The sequence below is a fragment of the Mchenga conophoros genome, linkage group LG17, assembly GCF_057382185.1.
Source record: "Mchenga conophoros isolate Kocher_MC1m ecotype Shallow Benthic linkage group LG17, M_conophoros_male_GT1.1, whole genome shotgun sequence".
In the NCBI taxonomy this organism is placed as follows: Eukaryota; Metazoa; Chordata; class Actinopteri; order Cichliformes; family Cichlidae; genus Mchenga; species Mchenga conophoros.
In genome coordinates this window covers 15,660,630-15,683,128 of record NC_140542.1, presented here as the reverse complement: position 1 = coordinate 15,683,128, position 22,499 = coordinate 15,660,630, and the positions used below count along the sequence as shown (strand labels likewise).

The following is a 22,499-nucleotide window of genomic DNA, read 5'->3' as shown; positions in this document are numbered from 1 at the left end:
AAAGGTGCGACAAAGAAGGTGCCTAAGAAATACAGCAAGCTGTCCGTACCTGAGGCCTTGGAAACTGCCAAGCAAAGACTCACAGCCTTGGCCAGCCGCTTGAGGAGGTACACCAGAGAGATAGAAGGCAGGAGAATAAACCAGCTGTTCTCCACAGAACCAGCAAAGGTGTACTCTCAGTGGCAAGGGAACAATAATAAGAGAACAGCACCACCAAGGCTGGAGACGGAGCTATACTGGAAGAGCATATGGGAGAAGGACGCAACCCATAACGGCAATGCTCAGTGGCTAGTGGATCTGAGGGCAGACCACAGCGACCTCCCTGAACAGGGTCCAGTAACCATCACAGTGGCAGATATCCAAGAAAGGGTCTCCAGTATGAAGAGTTGGACAGCACCAGGGCCCGACATGGTTCACGCCTACTGGCTAAAGAAGCTGACTGCACTCCACGAGCGTCTGGCAGCACAAATGAACCAGCTGCTAGTTAACGAGAGACACCCGGAATGGCTAACTGAAGGCCGGACGGTCCTGATCCCCAAGGACCCCAAGAAGGTCCTTGTACTACATGGAAGCTCCTGTCAGGCATCATATCGGCTAAGATGAACAGGCACATGGGTCAATACATGAGTGGGACACAGAAAGGAATTGGCAAGAATACCAGAGGCGCAAAACACCAGCTACTGGTAGATAGAACAGTCAGCCGAGACTGCAAGACCAGACTGACCAACCTGTGCACTGCCTGGATTGATTACAAGAAGGCCTATGACTCAATGCCCCACAGCTGGATACTGGAATGCCTAGAATTGTACAAGATCAATGGGACCCTAAGAGCCTTCATCAGGAACTCAATGGGGATGTGGCGTACAACACTAGAGGCCAACTCCAAGCCCATAGCACAAGTCACCATCAAGTGCGGGATCTACCAAGGAGATGCTCTGTCCCCACTGCTGTTCTGCATAGGCCTGAACCCCCTCAGTGAGATCATTAACAAGACTGGCTACGGATACCGACTACGGAACGGAGCAGTTGTCAGCCACCTCCTGTACATGGATGACATCAAGCTGTATGCCAAGAGTGAACGAGACATCGATTCACTGATCCACACTACCAGGCTATACAGCAATGACATTGGAATGTCGTTCGGACTGGAGAAGTGTAGTCGGATGGTAACAAAGAGAGGGAAGGTAGTCAGAACTGAGGGGATTGAACTACCAGAAGGCAACATTGCAGACATAGAGGACAGTTACAAGTACCTGGGGATCCCGCAGGCAAATGGGAACCATGAAGAGGCCGCTAGAAAGGCTGCAACCACCAAGTACCTGCAGAGGGTCAGGCAAGTCCTGAGGAGTCAGCTGAATGGTAAGAACAAGATCCGGGCCATCAACACGTATGCCCTGCCCGTGATCAGGTACCCTGCTGGGGTAATAGGCTGGCCAAAGGAGGAGATAGAAGCCACTGACATAAAGACAAGAAAGCTCCTTACCATGCATGGAGGGTTTCACCCCAAGTCCAGCACCCTGAGGCTGTACGCTAAGCGGAAGGAAGGGGGCCGGGAACTGGTGAGTGTCAGCACCACAGTCCAGGATGAGACAACGAACATCCAAGAATACATTGGGAAGATGGCCCCAACTGACCGAGTGCTCAGTGAATACCTCAGGCAGCAGAAACCCAAGAAAGAGGAGGGAGACGAGGAACCATCATGGAAGGACAGGCCCCTGCACGGTATGTACCACCGGCAGATAGAGGAGGTGGCTGATATCCAGAAATCCTACCAGTGGCTGGACAAAGCTGGACTGAAAGACAGCACAGAGGCACTAATCATGGCAGCACAAGAACAAGCTCTGAGTACAAGATCCATAGAGGCTGGGGTCTATCACACCAGGCAAGACCCCAGGTGCAGGCTGTGTAAAGATGCCCCAGAGACAATGCAGCACATAACAGCAGGGTGCAAGATGCTAGCAGGCAAGGCATACATGGAACGCCATAACCAAGTGGCCGGCATAGTGTACAGGAACATCTGTGCCGAGTATAACCTGGAAGTCCCGAGGTCAAAATGGGAGATGCCCCCAAGGGTGGTGGAGAATGACCGAGCTAAGATCCTGTGGGACTTCCAGATACAGACGGACAAAATGGTGGCGGCTAACCAACCGGACATAGTGGTGGTAGACAAACAGAAGAAGACGGCCGTAGTGATCGATGTAGCGGTTCCGAATGACAGCAACATCAGGAAGAAGGAACACGAGAAGCTGGAGAAATACCAAGGGCTCAGAGAAGAGCTGGAGAGGATGTGGAGGGTGAAGGTGACGGTGGTCCCCGTGGTAATCGGAGCACTAGGTCCGGTGACTCCCAAGCTAGGCGAGTGGCTCCAGCAGATCCCGGGAATAACATCGGAGATCTCTGTCCAGAAGAGCGCAGTCCTGGGAACAGCTAAGATACTGCGCAGGACCCTCAAGCTCCCAGGCCTCTGGTAGAGGACCCGAGCTTGAAGGATAAACCGCCCGCAGGGGCGTGCTGGGTGTGTTTTTTTTTTTATATATATATATAGTACTATTCTTAGTTAGCGTATTGTCTGTCTTGTTAATGTTGGTTTATGTTGGTTTATAATGGAGCACTGTAACAAAAAATAATTTCCCCCAGGGATCAATAGAGTATTCTGATTCTGATTCTCAGTGTCCCAGGCTGCAAAATTGGCTAGCTTGCCAACCAATAATTCACATGAATTCAGTCTTTGCGTTTGGCTAATAAATGATTTACTGATGAATAAATATCATCATCATATCAGTTATTCTAAAAGATCATATTAGCTGGTGAAGTAATTTGGCAATGTAATGTTAGCAAAAAAGTTAGCTATCTAGCAATCACTGCACGGAGTTGTTGATAGGTGTATTTTGTAAAGTATTCTGTTACGTTACTCAATGAGAGTAATGTATTCTGAATACTTTGGATTACTTAATACATTCTCATGCTTTTTACAACTACATGAATGTACTATTGCTGTGTGATTTATTACTATTACTGAAGGTTACTTGCCATACCAACACCAACTAGCTGTTTAAATCTTAATCTAAATGAGTAACAGTAGGTGGACATTAGGTAAAGCTGCACTTTTGGCAGCTAATGCGTATATAGAACAGGTCAGCGGCTCCAAACCGTAGTAAAGGGACCTCTGGCTAATACGTCAGGTTCCGTGTCGGGCTTGTAGCTGTAATCTAGCTTTACTTTGTTGTCTGGGTCAACTTCGCTAGTGAGAGACAGAGAGAGGCGTTGAAAATCTGCTCCAACGGAACTTATTGTTTTGGAGGAAAACACGAACACAGTGTACAGTCGAGTCTTAATAGCTTACTTACAACTGGGCTACACTTCCCAGAAGGCTACATTCTTTAGGGCTATACCTGTAACACTCTGCCTATTGCCTTTATATTAAATAATTTTTTGAACAATAATTTGAAAAAATCTGTTGTCACGTCATTATGCAGGCCGCAAGGTTGAGACACAGGCATTAGAGCCTCTTAATGTGTGTTTTGTTTGGGTTTCCACCGGCACGGAATTACCAAAAATAGAGAGGGGACAGCCTAACATATGAAACAGGAAAAGACTGCCGTGTAATCCCTTTATTTCAACAAAGTAACTGTATTATAAATACCACCTTTTAAATGGTAACTGTAACGGAATACATTTACTCATATTTTGTATTTTAAATACATAACAGCGGTACATGTATTCCGTTACTCCCCAACACTGGTTACAGGATATGTCTCAGGAGTGTAAATGACTTAACCAACCTCACCCAATCAGAGTATTCTCCTATATATGGCGGCTTGTAATTCATGTATATTAGCAGGGGTGCACAGGTTAGTTAACATTAGGTCCCAAAAATGAGGAAGTCTCTAAGAAGTTAGAGTTTCACGGCCAGTTGGTGGAAGGAGTTCTTGGATTATTCCATGCTGTCTTTGTTTACTGTTTCCCCATTGGTGACTGATGGCTGTGTGACTTGAAGCATTTGCTGACTCATTTTCCACCAGCAGCATGTGAGTGTCAGCTTCTCTGACATGGCAGTGTGAAGCAGCTCTGCTCATTCCTACTGCTTTGTACGACTTACTACATTTTCACTCATACATCATGCAGACAGGACTCCAGCAGAAAACAAGTTTAGTGCAAAGATAAGGATCATTATGGTGAAGACACATGGGAAAATGTTCAGGGACTTTACTGATAGCTGTCTCTGTTTTCAGGCACTGTGGTGCAGATAAACGGGCCAGGCCGAAAAGCATGATGGGTAAGTGTCTCCTAATGTATTACAAATGCAAAGTGGTGCTTGTCTTATTTTTTAAATGTGCATTTTCTCCTGCTTCTAAAAATTAAACAATGTTCATTTCTTTGTAAGTAAGCTGCCTTTATCATTCAAACTTGGGTCCTATAACTTAAGAATACCCCTACCTTGGCAGCTTGATGGCCTGTGAAGTATCTTTGCTCTTCCTAGGACAGATCTCCAAAGTGATTTCTGGGATCTGCTGGATCCATTCACCCAGTTTGGTGGTTACTGCCCTGAATGCTCTGATTACCTCAGGCATCACTGTTCTCTGGCTTCTAGCTTCATCATAGTCCTGGGTCAAAGACCAGGACAATGACATGAAATTATTTGTCAAAATTCACAGTATTAAAGTGTGATTTAAATGTGATGAGGATTTGGACAAAAGTAATGTATTATGTTAATGATGGTTCTGAGAAGTCCAATCAAACAAAATGTGTGCTTGCATACTTCTACTATTATGTCATTCATATCGGTGTTCTGTAGTGTTTCGTAGCCTGGCTTGCTGCAGGCACTGCAGCAGCTAACATCTCAGCACTTGATCCAGGATACCTTCTAACTTCTTACACAACAGCTTTTTAATCATATTTAATGTGCTGCAATTTTATAGAATCGTTAGAAATATAAACTCTGCCAAAACTAACGTGATTACACCCCTTGGGATCTTGCCCTTCACTACCACCACCCCCTTTCTCCTGCAGATAATTGCCCCTGCTTTTAAAGGAATAAAATTCAAACTATTATACAAATCGAATTCTAAGTATTGGATGGAGTTTTCTTGGAAAACTCCTGGCCTGTTATAGGGGATAAGCATGGCTTCGTGATGTCTTTAGACCTCTGGAAATATTTAAATTGGACCACAATATACTATATCAATTCTATGAGTGTGTGTATAAGGACACACACAGCCCATTTGTATCTAGGTTTAATGGGTTTATAACGAGGTGATGGTTGATCACACAGTCTCAGAGACGTTGCTCAGAAAACCCTGAAGTGTTTAAATTTCACCCGTTGCTGTTGCACTGATGATTCTCAGAAACTAGAGCAAATTTACTGTAAATAGGAAGCATTCATGAGGAGATTTAAACAGCATTTCGCAGATCAAATGCTTTTTGTTTTTTACTATTAAACACACTGTATACAGCAGACTTGTTCTGTGTTATGAAGCTATAAACATAGAAAACCCTAAGGGTATTAAATTCCTGCAGCAGAATAGCTCCTCTGCGAGTAATGGGTTGATGTGTACATGTTTCTTCTTCTACCTGTGCAGATTTCTCAGGTGACGAAACAGACAAAGGACCCCCAGTACAGATGCACAGCCTCAGAGAGTTTGAACAGGTAAGGATATCGGCTCAGCTACAAACCTGTGCAGAAAGCAGAGCATTCCTTTGATACTGACCGAGGCCAGATATGTCACAGTTTGGTGTAGACAGAAACAAGCTGATAGAAACAACAAATATCTCCTAGTGTTGCAAGAAAATAGCTGTTGAGTTGTGAACTTGATGAGACTACACTAGTGTTAGTCATCTACTGTGTGTCAGACAGGCCCAGGCTTGCCTCTGCCCACTGTTAATTACTATTTAGGTGCGTTGAGGAAGTTGATGTGGCAACCGAAAGTCCTCATGACTTAGAGAGTTCCCTTTGCTAAAGCTGGTTTTCCACAGTCTTGCCACTTTTAGACAGACTGTAAAACTATTTCTAATTTGTGGATCTCTTACTCAGTCGACCACTATTTCTGTCAGGTTTGCTGGTGTGCCTCATTAGTGCACGAGGTGTCATTTGTTTGGAGTATGTGATTCTTGTGTTGGGGTATATTTGAACTGAAACTGAAAAACTGCAGACTGTGTATTCACTGCCTACGGTAAGGTCCAAAAAACAAAAACAACAATAAGTGTCAGCACATTTTTAAAACTGTGATATTAAAAGGTATCAAACGTATCCCTGCTGGTGATTCTTTGAACGTGACGAGGGTGCTTTTTGAATGATACAGCCACTGTTTTTTCTACATTTAGTTTCTATACATTTTAGAAATTGCCTGACAAAATGCCACTGCAATGAAATCATTATTTTATAATGTGAAGCATTCTCTGCTCACATTACTTACTGCAGCTGATGCCACCAACACTTCGTGTGTTCTAGCTCATTTTCATTTGATATATTTAACAGCAATGTCAAATGTTTCGGCCTTGCTGTCCACTTCCATGATCAGATGGTTAACACAAATACAGACTCACATATAAAAATAGAGAGATTAATGCATTTTAAAAGCTTGCATATGCAAAATATTTTTAGAGGTTGGAAATCAAACAGTCTGTATGAAACACCAATGAAATGGGGGGCATGGTGCTCCTCTAGGTCTGTTTCTACCCCACAGTAATGAATTCTGGGAACTCTGCCACTAGCATTATGGGTGTGATATAACTCTGTAGGTGCTTGCTGCAATTACCCCATTTATTGAAGGACAGAAGTATAGATGAAAAACAGGCTGGGCTTGCTGGTTGTAATAATGTTGAACGGTGGTGAGTTTGGCCTGAAGTGAAGCACGGTATGAAAGTTGAAACTACAGCCAGAGAAGATCGAATCCATATTTTTTCACAGGACAAACTGCCTGATTAATTTTTGTTTCTCTAAAAGGTTATTTCTGAATGTATAAACAGGCGGTAACAAATAAACAGTTAATATTTTAAAAGATTTGTTTCACACCTCATTTTATATTTTATGCTACTGATTTTTTTTTAATCACAACTGTGTGACAGTGACATCAGGTTTTTGACCCAAAAGAGATGAGTGGGTGGAATCTTAAGTTTGTCAACTAATGATTGCAAAACTACTTCCATAACCTGTATGTGTGCAAAGAACACACACAGATACCTGCAATTAAATCCTAGATTTTTTACCAAAACGGAACCACCGTCTCCTTCTATGCTTTATCCTTCACAGTAAATCCTAATATTTATTAAATGATTCCATATGAGTACCACAGATAGGGTAGAGCAGTCTAGTTCAGTGAATCAAATTAGGGCCTGACAGACAACTGGCTGGCTATGGGAGAATCATGCTACTTCCAGTGTTGCTGCTTTTATATTTTTCTACTTTTATATTTTTCTACTTCTAAGCAAACTGAAGTACAAAGAGAAATCCAACATTTTCAGATAAATAATATGTGACTTAGTGGAAGTGGGTTGTCTCTTTATCACTGCTGTTTGCTCGATTTATGGTTCAGGATTTCGAAATATCAAAAAAGTCCTTGAGCAATACACTGCTAATGAGATTAGTCCTAATAGCATTTATGGCAGCTCAGAATACCATAATTATGTCTGAATAACAGGTACAGAGTAGAGAGCAGAAAAACCTCAATTATGTCTCAGATTTCAAGAAGAAGAACGTCACCGCTCCATGGTAACTGTCATATTGTGCATTTCATATACACTGTGTTTTCTCTGAAGCTGCAGGAAGAGGCTGGGCTGGTTGGTTGGAGGCCACATTACAGTGTGTGGGTAGCTTTGAAGTTTCACTCTGACGGTCCCACGAAGGGATGAAAGGATGAGTCGGGTTATTTGTACACACATAGTACTGCATATAGAGCAGACTAGGAGTCAACTTACTACTGGTTTTGTTTGCAAAGATGAGAAAAGTGGGATGATACTACTAGTGCTTTCCATTGGAATTAGAGCCAATGTGTTGCAGACCTGCAAAAATCCTTCCAAGGAGCACAGAGTTGTTGTTTTTTTCCTTTCTTTTTTACATTTTTTACACAATCATCTAAATTTGAACCTGGCGAGCACTAATTGATGTTTACTTTTCTTTTTTATATTTTCATCTAAAATAATTCCAAAATTTAGTCAGTAACATTTCTGCTACTCTAAACGAACAATTGTGGTCACTAAAAAGGGGGCGAGAGGATTGCATAGTGGAAAAGTTGAAGACAAACACAGTAGTTTGAAAACAGATTTAGCAGATTAAATATGATAATATGATTATGGTAAAAAGTAACTGAAGATGGTAGAATTGCCTTTCAGGTTGCTTTATTTTTGATTTGATTTTGTTAATTTTAACACAGACATTTTGATTGGTCATTTTTATAGTGAGCCAGAAAACAGATTTTATACATATGTTTATTTCCTTAAACTGCTGCCATGTAAAGTACCAGACTAGTTTTATATATCGCATATATTATATAATGCCAGTACCTAAAGATTTCAGGTACTGCTATTAATAATGTATTGCTTAACTTTACTCAAACTAGAGTAAACAGTGAAAACTTTTGAAGTGCCTTGTTTTGCACACGTTTATAAAAAATGTCTTTACAAAGCAGTGGTTTGGAATCTGTCTTGGCCTTTCAAAACAACTGGAGTCGCCTACCCCTGCTATATAGACTACAGACTTTGGATTTTGCCATATTTGGGGCGTTATTCTCTTTCACTGGAACTGATAATGAAATCTGGCTTTGCAGAGATATTCCTATTTGTGTGCAAATCTTTAAAATTGTGAAAATTGTCCCACACTTTGTGAGGACTCTGCAATACTTTGGGATGCATTCATTCTGAATGTAGTTCTGATTGATAAATTGTGAAACAAACGTTTTGTCTGTTATTTCTATACCTTTTTTTTAACAGTGGGAATGTCTTTTACAAAAAATGTTGACGTTCCACTCTTCCACTAGTCTAGTATGGATGTGCAAACAATACAATACCACGCGGAGGTTTCATTGTACTGGATATTTTCAGATGTGGTAAATCTCAGAAACCTGGCACAAAACTGTAAAAGTCACAGTGTAAGACTAAGAAAACGATTTATCAGAATTTCGTCAGGCAGAAGTATTTACAGTTCAGGCTCTCAAACTATAAGAAATGGAAACAACGAATTTTCAATATGGCGCAGAGACAGTACAGTTGGGTTCTTGTCTGAAATATTTCCATATTCTGATGGATCACATTAAACTTTGTTGAACTTTCATTTCCTCCATAGTTTTACATTGAGTTTTTCTGACAGTGGTTATGTATGTTCGGCCTCTCATCTTAATAGAGCAGTCTGGATTATTGAATCCAGGTTTTGTGTTTGCGTGTGATTGTATGTGTGTGTGTGTGTGTACAGTTTGTCTTCTCTTCACATTTGCGTCAGCTTAAAGAATCAGTCCTCTCGCTGGCTGGTTGAAAGAAATGTGAACCTGCCAGAGCAGCATTTGTAACTGTCAAACATTCACACTCTGCAGTCCAGAGGTTTTTAAAGAGAAAAAAGAGAAATCACCCAATCAAAATGCCCCTTTCTCAAATGGCCTTTATTAGTCCACAGAAGAAATTGAAAGCACATGGCTGACTATAAATGTGAATTCAAACCGACCACGGTGACGCTGAGATTGATAGAAGACAGGGGGAAGATTGCATATAATTTTGGCCATTAAAACCTCAGGACAAATTAGGGTTGTTAATCTGTTATTTTGCCCTCAGTCTCAGTGTTCACTTCCAAAAAGCCACATATGCTATGAAAGGTCTGTCAGAGATGGATTACCATTACCAGAGTGGCAGTAATAGATCGCATTCAATATTGTACAGAGACAAAAAAAAAAAAAGACAGCCGATCCTGCAGTTGACCCGGGTCTGTGTGTGATTTAAATGCAACATTTCTGGTAATTGCCTTCATCTCTTGAGTCTTTTATCTTCACTTTGCTTCTTGTGCTTTTCTGCTTTTTGAGGTCACTGGCTGCACTGGCAAGGTTGCTGGCTTCACTGGCGAGGTCGTTACCTGTCTCAGTGTATATGGTTCAACCTTGCGTCTTGCGTCCTGCTACTATGTGTTGGTTAGTCTCAGGGGCATCTTTGCACACACGCCACCTTGGGTCCTGTCAGTCTTGGTAAACTGCTGCCTCTGTGGATCTGGTGCTTCAGGTCTCTCCTTGTGCTGCTATCATCAGAGCCTCTGTGCTCTGATCCACTCGATCTGTTGATGGTACATGCCATGCAGAGGCTTGGTCTTTCATTATAGTTCCTCTTCCTCATCCCCATCTATCTTCATTTGTCTGAGGCACTATTGGAACGGCTCATCTCAGGGGCCCATCTTCCTGAGGTATTTGCGGATGCTCCATGTTTCATCCTGTATTGTGGCTCTGACACTCACTCCTCCTCCCCCTCCTTCTTTCTGTTGCTCATAGAGCCTCAGGGTGCTGGACCAATGGTTAGTGACCTCCATGCTTTGTAAGGAGTTTTCATGTCTTGACGCGAGTGGCATCTGTCACCTCCTGTGGCCAGCTTATTATTCCAATTTTGTATCCAAAATCCAGTAGGACATATATATTGATGGGTTGGACCTAATTCCTATTGTTTAGCTTACATCTCAGCTTAATGACTCATGGTATAGGTGTGCTTTATACAGTACACACAATGAGTTGAGATCAATAGTATCTGGGAGTGATTGATTGATTGATTGATTGATTGATTGATTGATTGATTGATTGATTGATTGATTGATTGTGCCATATGAGCACACAGCCAACACACATGCTGCTGAGTGACTGCTGCTCGACAAACACATTTCATTGCAATGTTGACCCTGTGCTAACTTGCATATGACAAATAAAAAACTGAAACTGAAACCTGTGGGGGCCAGAATTCTGACTGGGTTATAAGGAATAAAATACTGATTTCACATGACATGGAAATCAGTTTAGAAACTACACTTTACTTAAGACATTGAATCTTTAATTGATGCTCCGTCTCGCTCCATAAATAGAAAGTATGATAAAACATAAACTATTCAATTGTTTGGGGTGAGCGCTGTATAAACATCAGCTACAATTTAGCATTTTTAAAGTGGTAGTGGTGTTAGATTTTTAAAATTCATATTATTCCAATAAATGATCCATTAAATCTAAATGCTTTCAGAGATATTTAAGTTTTTTGCTTTCATTTGCAAGAATTAGGACATGACTTCTATTTAGACACAAGAGACACTGAGACATAAACTAGTTATTCTGTCAAAAAATTAAAAATCAAAGTAAAGTTTACAGAGCATTGTCCTTCATAACAGGAAATGGACATTCTGCAGTTTTTGTAAAAGTAAATAAATAAATGTCAGAGTGTTGTCTGTATTTCAGGAAATGCCATCCAAATCTGTATTAGTTCATTGATATTGAACTGTGATACAGAGCTCCAAAACTGATTTTCTCAAATCTCTCACTATTGTATTGACACTATTGTTGTTTGTCTGCACCCTCAAAGTTAAAAATATGAAATGATACAGCCTCCTAATCAGTTGATTGTTCTTGTGAACAGCTGTGTGTTTTGTTCTACATATTGCCAGCGCTCCTGGGCCAGCTCTGCTTGTCTGTTCCCTCTGTGATAAACTGCTAAGAAATTCTGCTGCTTGACTCTATGCATTTCAAGGATGGTAGGTACTGATCATATTTTTTGCAGGGTATCCGGTGATTGAGCTAATGAGTGTTAAGACATGCTGACAGCAGAGGAGTCAGTTTTCACGGCAGCAGTACTCAGACATGCAGCAGATCAATAAAGAGGAGCTCAGCTTTGAGTAAATCAGCAGATCTACTCAAACTTGAATTAGCTGCCTTACACTGACAAACAGAAATGTTCTCAGTCTGTTCTGTTTGAACAATGAGGTGGAAGAACACAATTTCTCTTTTGATTTGTTATTTGCTTTGAAATATTTGGTATATGCATTGGTGTTCACGCACAGAAGACCAGGACCTTGTATTGCCTGTGGGCCATAGGAAAGAGTAGCATGTTTAGTCAGTGGAAATCTGGACAGGCTTCAGTGAGATACACTAGCGCCACCAGCTGGACAGAGAGACAAATCGACTTTGAAAAGTATGCTGGTAGTCCATGCACGCCTATAACTTGTTAATTGGTCCCAGGCTTGTGCAATTTGTGATCTTCTCCGCTGGGTCAAAGAAGACATATTGAGTTGATCACAGCATTGGTCATGGATGATAATTGTTCAGTAAAAATGCACAGAAATCTGCTTCCAGCCCCTTCCACCAATAACATAACCACACTGACTCACCCTTGATAATCACAACTTTTTAATGTTTTATTTCTGACAGTTTGGTATTTTATGTCGTTCCTTGAAAGCATTAAAACATTTTACTTTGGAGTTCTAACATGTCAGCAAATCATTTTTAAACAACTCAGTTGATCACAACCCCAACTGTGTGTGTGTGTGTGTGTGTGTGTGTGTGTGTGTGTGCGCACGCTTGTATATATTAATGGGTGCATTTGATATACAGAAAGCTCTATTGTGTGTTTTTCTGTTATTTAGATGGGATTTGTGTGTTATATTTCATCATCTGTCCTCCCATGAGCCCAACCAATCATATGGAAACAGTTACAAACAAAATGGCACAAAAAAGAAAAAAACTTAGTGCAAGGCCAAATCTTGCAATTACTCTAATAGTATAGCCAGTCTTTCATTCTGGGGTCAGAGAGGCAGAGAAACCACAGTCTGAGTACCCTACACAAATCCTAAAAATCAGCACCTGAGGAAAATAGCTGGTTTACAAGACCATAATTCATGACAGCTTGTTCAGGAAATGGCAACAAACATGTAAACTGTTGTGGAGCTAAAAAAAAAAAAAAAAAAAAAAAATCTAACACATTCAAAATTTTATTGACTATGATTTCATTATAACAACAAAGACTGCTAGAAATATTAACTGCAAGGACCTCACTGGTCCTGATCAGGGACAAGATCCCCCAGGACACCATTTATTGTCTCATTAGGAGCATGCGCTGACGTTGTCAGGCATGCATACAAGCACGTGGGGGCCATACAGACTACAGTGTACCATTTTGAGTTGCTGCAATTAAATTTCTCCAAACTGAACTAGCCTGCCACATCATTTTTGTACTTTGATTTTTGGGTGTCTTTGAATTCAGCTCTCTGTAGGTTGATCATTTTTATTTCCAACAAATGATATGGTATCCTTTTGCTCTTAACATATTATCCAGTCATTTATAGAAATCCAGCATTCAAATTTGAAGTGTTTTCAAAATGTTCCTTTAATTTTTTTTGAGCAGTGTATGAATATTACATATTTAAATGTAAAAAATAAATATTTTATGTTTTTAAAAACTGCCATCTGGTAAACAACATCCATTGATCAATTATGTTATTTGTTGATCGACAGGCTGAAGAAGGCGGTCTAGGTGTCAGGTGCAGTGTGTATTGGGTAGCAGTTGAGGGCAGACGTCGTGACAGTCTGATTGCTGGCTATTTAAACTAGCTCTTTGGACATGAAACATCTCCTGTCTGGTGGGGTAGGAGCCTGAGCTAGTGCCTAGGGTTAAGAGATACCAGCTAGATATTCTTATGCTCATGTTGATGCATGGCTCAGGCTCTGAAACCAGTCTCCTGGAGAAGGGCTGGACTCTCTTCAAATATTAGGTTCCCCTTTGTTTGTCTTGAAAGAGTAGTTGTAAAACAGCTAACTGATCATCTGCAGAGGAATGAGTCATTTGAAGAGTTTCAGTCAGGTTTAAAAGCTCATCACAGCACAGAAACAACTTTTGTGCAGGATATAAATGATCTTCTGATGGCCTCTGACAGTGGACTCATCTCTGTGCTTTTCCTGCTTGACCTCAGTGCAGCGTTCAATACTGTTGACCATAACAACTGTATTACAGCGATTAGACCATGCCCCAGGTATTAAATGTACTGCGCTGCAATGGTTTGAATCGTATCTGTCTAATAGACTCCAGTTTGTTCATGTAGATGAAGAGTCCTCTTTACACACTAAGGTTAATTATGGAGCTCCACAGCATTATGTAAGACCAATTCTGTTTACATTATATATGCTTCCCTTAGGCAGAATCATCAGAAGGCATACATTTCACTGCTATGCAGATGATACCTGATTTTATCTACCAATTAAACACACACCAATTAGTTAAACTGCAGGAATGCCTTAAAGACCTCCATTTTTTTATTTTTTGAAAATGCTGCAACAAGATTACTGACAAGGACTAGAAAGAGAGAGCATATTTCTCCTCTTTTTCCTTTTTGATAAAGTATATAGTTAGGGTTGGATCAAGTGACCCAGAGTCCTTTCTTAGTTACGCTGCGATAGATCTAGGTTGCTGGGGGATTACCATGTTACTTCTTCAGTCACCTTTTTTTTTTACTCATTATGTGTTTATACACCTTTTGGCATTTAATTATTAGTTATTATTAATCTCTGGCTCTCTTCCACAGCATGTCTTTGTCTTGTCTTCCTCCCCTCACCTCCAACTGGTTGCAGCAGATGGCTGCCGCTCCCACTGTCGCCAATGTGCTTGCTCATAGGGGGTCATGTGATTGTTGGGGTTTTCTCTGTATCATTGTGGGGTCTTTACCTTACAATATAAAGTCCTTTGAGGCAACTGTTGTTGTGATTTGGAGCTATATAAATAAAACTGAACTGATCTGAATTGATTTGAAATTTTGTGAGAGTCAGTGGACAGGGGTGGATATACTTGGTTGATTCTCTGCATGTTGGGGTTTTCCTTTGTAGACTTGAGGGTTGCTTTTCTTGGCCTTCCCTGTACCACTGTTTCTCCATAATAAGTGTCATGCTCAAGCATAATGGTGTTCATAAGTGCATGTTATCCAGACACCTTAGGTCACAGATCAATGATCAGTTTTGGCGACTCAGGAATGGAAAGTGATACTCACACAGTGTACAGTGGGGATGGGCTGCTCCTGACCTCAGTGGAAGATACAGTCAGGCAATGGAAAGAATATTTCAAGGATCTCCTCAGCCCCACTTTGGTGACAGAGGCAGAGTTTGGGAAAGAGGGAACTACTCACCCATGAGTGGGAGAAATCAATGAGGTAGTTAAACAACAGAAATTTCTGTGCTAGGGTACGAATGAAGAGAGTACATCCATTGGTCAAACCCCAGATTCAGGAGGAAGAATCTTTTTTTTTCTTGATCTTGGAATACTGGATATTCAAGGGTTTGTGGGATCTTTGTCATCTTGGGAGATGAAATTTGTTCATCGGGGTTGCTTTGGGAGTATAAGGTTTTTGGCCAATTTTTATGGGCTATTCGATCCCTACACAACCATCGTCCATATTGCCATTAATAAATCAGACATAGTTCCAGTGGGTGCTGGACTCTGCCAGAGCTTCCTTTTTCACTGATACTGATAATCTTTTTAGAGACAGAAGTTAAAGGAAACCTTTTGCCACTTCGCGCTTTAGTAGCCTCAGGATCTTGTCTTTGCTTTTCGTGGATGATTTGGTTTTGTTAGTTTCATCTGGTCGTAGCTTGCGCCAGAGCAGTTCATTGGGTGGGAATAAGAATTAGTCCTCCCAATCTGAAACCAAGGAAAAGGGTGGAGTGTCTACTTCAAGTCACGACTTTCTGCCCCAAGTAGAAAAGCTGACATGTCCTGGGATCTTGTTTATGAGTAAGTGGAGAATGGTGTGGGAGATGACAGAAGGATTGGTGCTGTCTCCACAGTTATGTAGATGCTGTATCAGTGTTATAGGTGAAAAGATAGCTGAACATGAAATTAAAGTTGTTAATTTATCAGCCAGTCAACATTTCTACCCTCATATATGGCCATGAGCTGTGTTCTTCAATACTCATCACTTTTGTTGCCCTGCACCATTAGTGCAGAGTGAGGAATTTTGTGATTTGGGATGGACTCACAGTAGAGCTGCTTCTACTGATGCTTCTGTATAACACATAGACAACATAACTAATAAATGCGATGCACATTAGGTAAACTTTAATTTCAGAAAGCTTTAGGAAAAAATTGCAGTGATAAAAAATTTGGATGCCAAAACACCCAAAAGGTGCAAAAGTGTCAGTGCGTCACTGCTCTCTACCGTAAACTCGGGCAATACAGACACGTTAGACAAACAGGCTTTTTTCCTTTAAACTGCCAAAGAGTTGGCAAATGTGACACTTTTCTTTCAAAAACACCTAGGAGTGGAAATTTAATTTCGATTTTTATGAAGTTGCTTTTATATCTTTTAAGTCTGCCTGCGTTTACTATTAGTATGTGTGTTTCCCATCAGCAGACTTCTTGTTGTAGCCTATTACTGATGGACTGACTGATGGTCTCCATTTGTTATTGTTTAATAGAGTCTCTCTGCAGGCTGGTAATAACCAGTAATCAAAGCTGTCTCGTCATCTCCTCTGCTCCACCCATCTTTCTCTTTTTTCCTCAGACACATTCTGCAGACTCTGACTTTGTCTGTTGTTCTTCTTCTTTCCCACTGTTAAATCTCTTTCTTTTCCTCAGTTGGGATAACTTATAAAAGGTTGTGAAAGAGGAACATGTGCCGAACAGACCTCAGTACAGACAACCTTCTTTTTCCTCCCTCCCCCCTCACATACCAGAGAAAACTTATCCAGCTGCCAGAGAAAAGGGAGGAAAAATGTATGTTTGAAAAGAAAAAAAAATCCTCAGTTGGAACTGATCGAAGCACCCATGTGTCATCATTTATTTCCAATGTAAGGTTCCTGGAATCAGCACATTAGAATGGAGTGTTGAAACTGAGTTTTTCTTCTGTGCTTTGGGGACAGGTGCTTTTTGGTAAACCCTTTGACTTATCTATGATTGAGGGAGCCTTGAAATGGAATAATTACTAGCAGAGGGGGGGAAAGGAAGACCAGGAGCAGCTAAAGAAACTCCTGACTTTCATCAGTTGCTCGCTTTTCTATTTAAAATTTTCTACTTGTCTACATTAGTCCCACACTGCTTTATCTGTCTGTTTCTCTTTAACACTCTTCCATTTGCTCTTATATTGTCTGTCACTGACATTCTCAATAGTATTTATGTGCTTAAGTACTACTCAGCAGCTTCTCTTCATCATGCTCCTGACTATTTCAACATGTTTTAAAACCTGATTAGGTTTTGAAAAACCCTTTGTCCTTTACAGGATGAATACAATGATTGTTTCCTCCTAACAAGTGTGAATATCAAGAACCTTACACATCCCATCCCTCTGGGCCAAAGAGCTCCACTGTTGTGAAAAAACCCATTCAAAAAAACATCAGTGAACTATACTGTTGTTTCACTACCATAAACAAGCAGTAATTAATTAATTTGGTCATATGTATTTATATTGTCATGTGTCCTGGAGCCAGAAGTGACCAACAAGAATTTTTCATAACCTGCAGGGGTGCACAGGTATCTGCTAATGAATATTAATTAATAACAGACAAAACTTCAGTCAACAAAACTGAAGAACAGACTTCTTGAATAGTCTGTATGACACAGCAGGCCTAATTGTTTAACAGACAAGTGCTCCAAACAACACCAATAACAGAAATAACAGAAACAGACCCAAAAACTCCTGACAGCAGTCAGCTAAAGTTGCAGTTCATTCCACATGAATTAGTTTTTACAAATTGAGAAGCTAAATTCTTTTAATTCTTCAAAGTTGGGAATTTTAACATGGGAGTCTTTTGGATTTGACTTTCTCTTTGAGCTAAACTCAAACGAACTGCCCTTTTTGTCCTTGGTTTTTAACTCTGGTGGTTGCAACTTGGCGGCCACAAATAATTGCTGGAGCACAAAATATGAATAAATTTGTCACTGAAAACAGTCATTAGTACATCTGCTCAGTTTTCATATTTAAATACGGAACATCTATTAAAATATGTTTGCTGTGTATACAGTGTACATGTTTTCAAAGCTACCCTTTTCTTTTTTCTTTTTCCTAGATTGGAATTCCAAGTAACAGTACCCTTTCCACCCTGTGAAAATATTTTCTCTTGCCGGTGAAACATTAGAATTAGACCATCAAATTCTCCTTTTGAAAAAGAAGCTGTGACCCACAGTGGATGAATCTGAGTGCCATACAAATACCTCACAACTCCAAGACAGCCTCTGAAAAACACATTAACCTGCACATGAATCCTCTACTGAACATGTCTTTAAGTAGTTCATAACAATATTTTCCAGTACCACATATACTATACTTTATTAATGGATTTTTACATAAAACAATTGCATTCTTTATTGAACTTTGAAAAACAGTGAGCAGTGGTCTGCACTTGCAGAGGATCTTTGAATTTAAAGACCCACACCTATTTTATATCTACGTTGGATGCTATTTGATTTGTCTTTTGGTAGTGCCTCGTTAAAACTATATGGTACTTCCAAGGTACCTCATTGCATAGAGAAAATGTAAATAGAAATGTATCAGCATTAGATAAATGTATAACTGCTGGTAAGCTAAACTAGCATTTTCTTGGGACTAAACATAAAATAACTGCTGACTATAAATACTAGGGGATATTCATGTGGAGGCTTTTTAGAGATAACATGTTTCTGAAGGGCAGAGTTGATTGGCAAGTTACTAACAAGCGCAGAAAGCTATGTGGCCTGTCTCAGATTAGTATAGCCAAGCCAAGCCAGCTAGTGTTGAGTAATGCTGTTAGTAAATACCAGGCCAGTTATTGCTAACGAGAGCCTAATTGGAACCAGATGAGCATTTATTGAATTTGTCAGAGAAAGGTAAAGAGGAGATAGCTAATGAAGTACAGCCGCAACATTGGATCATGCAGCCAGGCACTGGGGGAACATATAATTCACTGGCAGTGCCACGGTGTTTTCCCATGTGTGCAGTTTTATATTCATTTAACACGGCAGAAACCTGGTATCAAAAATAGTAAGCCCAAAGAGGAAAAAAAATATTATTTGGCAATTAAGTGAAGTACTGTATTTCATTTAAACTTAAAAAAAGAGGTGTGAAGACTAGCAGGCGGTGCATGCTGCCATGAAAATTCAACCAAAACAGTTTTGAACCCTGATATCTGAAACATTTAAAGTCTTCACATAGCTCAAAGCCACAAAGTGTTGAGTTGTCTTGAAGTCCCCTCTGTCCTCAGAATGATTATATGTTTGGATTCTTCACACAGACAGACTGACTGACACTGTGGTAGCTGTCAGCCAGAGCTTTACACACAACACAAACATAGATACTCTCAGTTATGTTCAGCTGTTGTTGGTTATGCAACGTGGGAAATAAAACCAGTGACAAAGTGTAGCTATCTAAAGCTTACTGAGAAGATGCATTTTCATTTAATCTAGAAGGCTTTAGTTACTTTTTACCATTAGCTTAAAGATTTATTGCAAACACTAAACACATATCCGAGTACTGTGCATAATTACAGTTTTAGAAAAAAGCATTATTAAAGGTAATTAATCAAATTGCACAATACCATATAAAAATTAAATTTGTTAATACATTGGTAATAACATTGTAATAATAAGATCAACTACATAGCAATTTTCTGCATTTCTATGCTGTTCAAATGTTTGTCAACTTAAGAACAGAAAATAAAAGAAATTCATGACAATAGAGACATGAAAATACAACTCATCAAGTTTTAGACTATTAGATGAATTCGTAAATTTGTTAGCAATTTGTTAGCAATTTGTTCAGGACTTTATAGGTTTATATTTAAAGTTAAGGCCTTTGCACAAGCAACTGGGAAAAAAATGTGGCATTTCTTTTATTTAATCAAGCTTGATTTTTCAGATTTTTTTGGATACAAATAAACAGATCTGACTACTCAGGCTAGTGTGTGCGTTCATAGCTCAAAACGTGCACTGTTACTGAAAATGCCACAGCTAGAAACTGCTTTAGGTCAACTGGTTCTATGAAATTATTTCTCTGCCTACTCAGACGTTGTCCCAACTCTGCCAGCAAGAGGTCAAACTGCCCCAGTGACAACCTGAAATATGTATGAAAGCAGTTGTGATAGAGCTTCAGTTCCTAAATCACCCCATGAAATTCTTCCTTCTGCTACCTTCTCATGAGAATAGGATAAAGCCCGAATCCCCCTTTCTTGTGCATTTTTTAACAATAAATTTCTGTAAAAATGCCATGTGTTTGATGTGTGCTTGTATATGTCACACGACAAGTTCAGATATGAAAATGTATACACGCAACACTTGTCTATAATTGCCTTTAGATTTAGGCTGGTTTGGCACTATGTGGTGATGGTTAAGGTTGGGGCCTAAGAGACTTGGGAATCTATCATTGTCGATAAATGTTTTCACAAACATGACAGTCTCAATGACTGAATCCAGGTTACAGCTTTCCATGTGCTTTTGCGCATGCGTGTTTGTGTGTGAGACAAACACAGTACACCACAGCTACATAACCCAGTGAAGGCTAGTAAGTTTTAGTTGGCTAAAATTCAGAAATAAGCTTGTTGTGACTTCTGCACTGATTCATTTCTGCATCGCTTTTATTTATTTATTTTTGTATCTTTTTGTTGCTTGACCCTCCCTTTCGTCTTTCCCTCATTATATGATGCATTCCTCTTTCCAGCTCCCCCTCCCACTCTCCCTCCACTCCTTTGTCTGATTATACAGTCACTTCTCATCCTGCCAACTGATGGTCCAGTGCAGTGAGGCCCTCTAGCTACACTTCCTGTCCCTTTGATTTTCATCCACAGACAACAAAAAAGAGGGCACGCATCCAGTCTACATAGTACGTGCAGCTATACACCAGTGCATTCATGTGTGATTGAACTGCTGTGCGGTGCTTGAAAACATCTACACATGCGTCTGTACATTTACTAAAGAGCCATCTCGTCATCCACTGGTCACACTGTTAATGAAGTCCTGTACGTAACTGTACTTGTGTGTGTCTGTGTGTATTCAGAGGTTCTGTTGGATTAAAGCTCAAAAGTTCAATTGCTCACAAAAAGCCTCCAGCAGCTAATTGGCAGTAATATATGTAGTTTCGACATGACATGCTGCTTCTTACAGACATTCTTTATACATTAACTTTGTGCAAATTTAAACTGTAATGTACCTATAATGGCATTGGCTCGAGACATGAACTTCATTGTGTACAGTCTTTACCATGTAAAAAAGTACTTGAATTTTTTGTTTCACTGAAATTAACAGTGTATGTTTACTCTCAGCTTCTTACAAAGGGAAACAGTTATTAGTGTGTACTCACTGAGAGCTGTGAGATCAAACGTGTTGGTTTCACTGGTTTCACTGGTCAGGTAACTTTTACTTTAAAAGCAAACTGTCTTCATGGTCTTCATTTCCATTTGACACTTTTTCAAGTGTTGTTACTGTTCTGTGGTTATTTATCAAGGGTTTGCTGTCAGAGCCTTCTATACAAACTAAAGGCAACCGTGGTAATCTGCTAGCAATCAAAGCAACCATTAGGTTTTTGGTGCTGTATACCCCTCTTTTGCATCCACAAGCAAAATCCAGCAATCACTCACCAGCCAGTTGAGGAGCAGTAAACAACTTCTTAGCAACTGCCATCACTCACATATTTGAATCCCTGGTTTTAGGACCCAGTGCACACAGTTTGTTTTCTTTTAGTGCTTCCTTGCTATTCAAAGAATTTAGTTCTCTTCTAGTTCTGTTCTTGATTTCAGTTTATATTGTATTCCTGGAGTCCCTCTGTGTCACGGTTCTGGGTTGGTGACCCAGTGTTTTGTGTTATTATTAATCTTTGATTTCATCCTGGTTTATCACTGTTAGCGTTTTGGTTTCTGTTTTGTATTTCTAGCTCCCTAAGTTCTGTAGTATTTCTTGATTTCTAGTTCTTGGTTTTTGTTCCTGTGCTCCTCATGTGTAGTATAGGTTTAATTCTGTCTTCATGTGCATTTTCAGGTTCCCCCGTCAGTCGTTGTGTCGCTCCTGTCCCTGTGCTCCATGTTCCTTCTGTTCAGTATCAAGTCCGTGCCTCTGTGCCTGTTGTGTGTTTCCTGTTTTATTGTGGTAGTCCTTGTCCTGTGTTTTGATTTTTGCTTGCTCGCCCTGTCTCATTATGTCTGATTGGTCCAAGCTGTGTTTCCACCCGTTCCCCATCCTCTCGTTATCCTACCTGTATTTTATCTTCCCCTGCTTGTTGTCACGTTGCACTCTCATTATGCTGTGTGTTTCCCGCCGTGTTTCCAGCCATCACCAGGTTTATAGTTTCTGGTTTGTTTTGTATTTAGTGTTAGTTTTTTCCAGCAATAAAAGCAGCCGTTTTTTCCTCCGTCTTGAGTCCTGCGTTTGGGTCGATCATCCTGCCTGCCACACAGCACACGCTGACATTATGTACTCTCACATCCCTTTTGTCCCTGCGTCTGGTGCTGTCCCCTTCTATGTTTCGTGTTTATCTTCTCAGGTTTTCTAGATATCCAGGTTTTGTTCTAGGTGATTAGGGTTGTTTTCTCTTCAGCATGTTTCGCCTGTGTTCTCTGTGCTTT

General features: G+C 40.3%; 1 protein-coding gene across 3 annotated transcripts in view; it reads left to right on the top strand.

Annotated features, from left to right (window-relative positions):
- pde4dip (phosphodiesterase 4D interacting protein) overlaps positions 1–22,499 on the top strand; it is a 95,089-nt gene that overhangs the window by 12,905 nt on the left and 59,685 nt on the right. For all 3 annotated transcript variants that reach the window (XM_085253004.1, XM_085253003.1, XM_085253001.1), the window contains exons 2-3: positions 4,233–4,276; positions 5,580–5,647. In XM_085253004.1, the coding sequence (XP_085109130.1) occupies positions 4,270–4,276; positions 5,580–5,647 (75 nt within the window). In that variant the 5' untranslated portion in view covers positions 4,233–4,269. The remainder of the gene's footprint in view (positions 1–4,232; positions 4,277–5,579; positions 5,648–22,499) is intronic.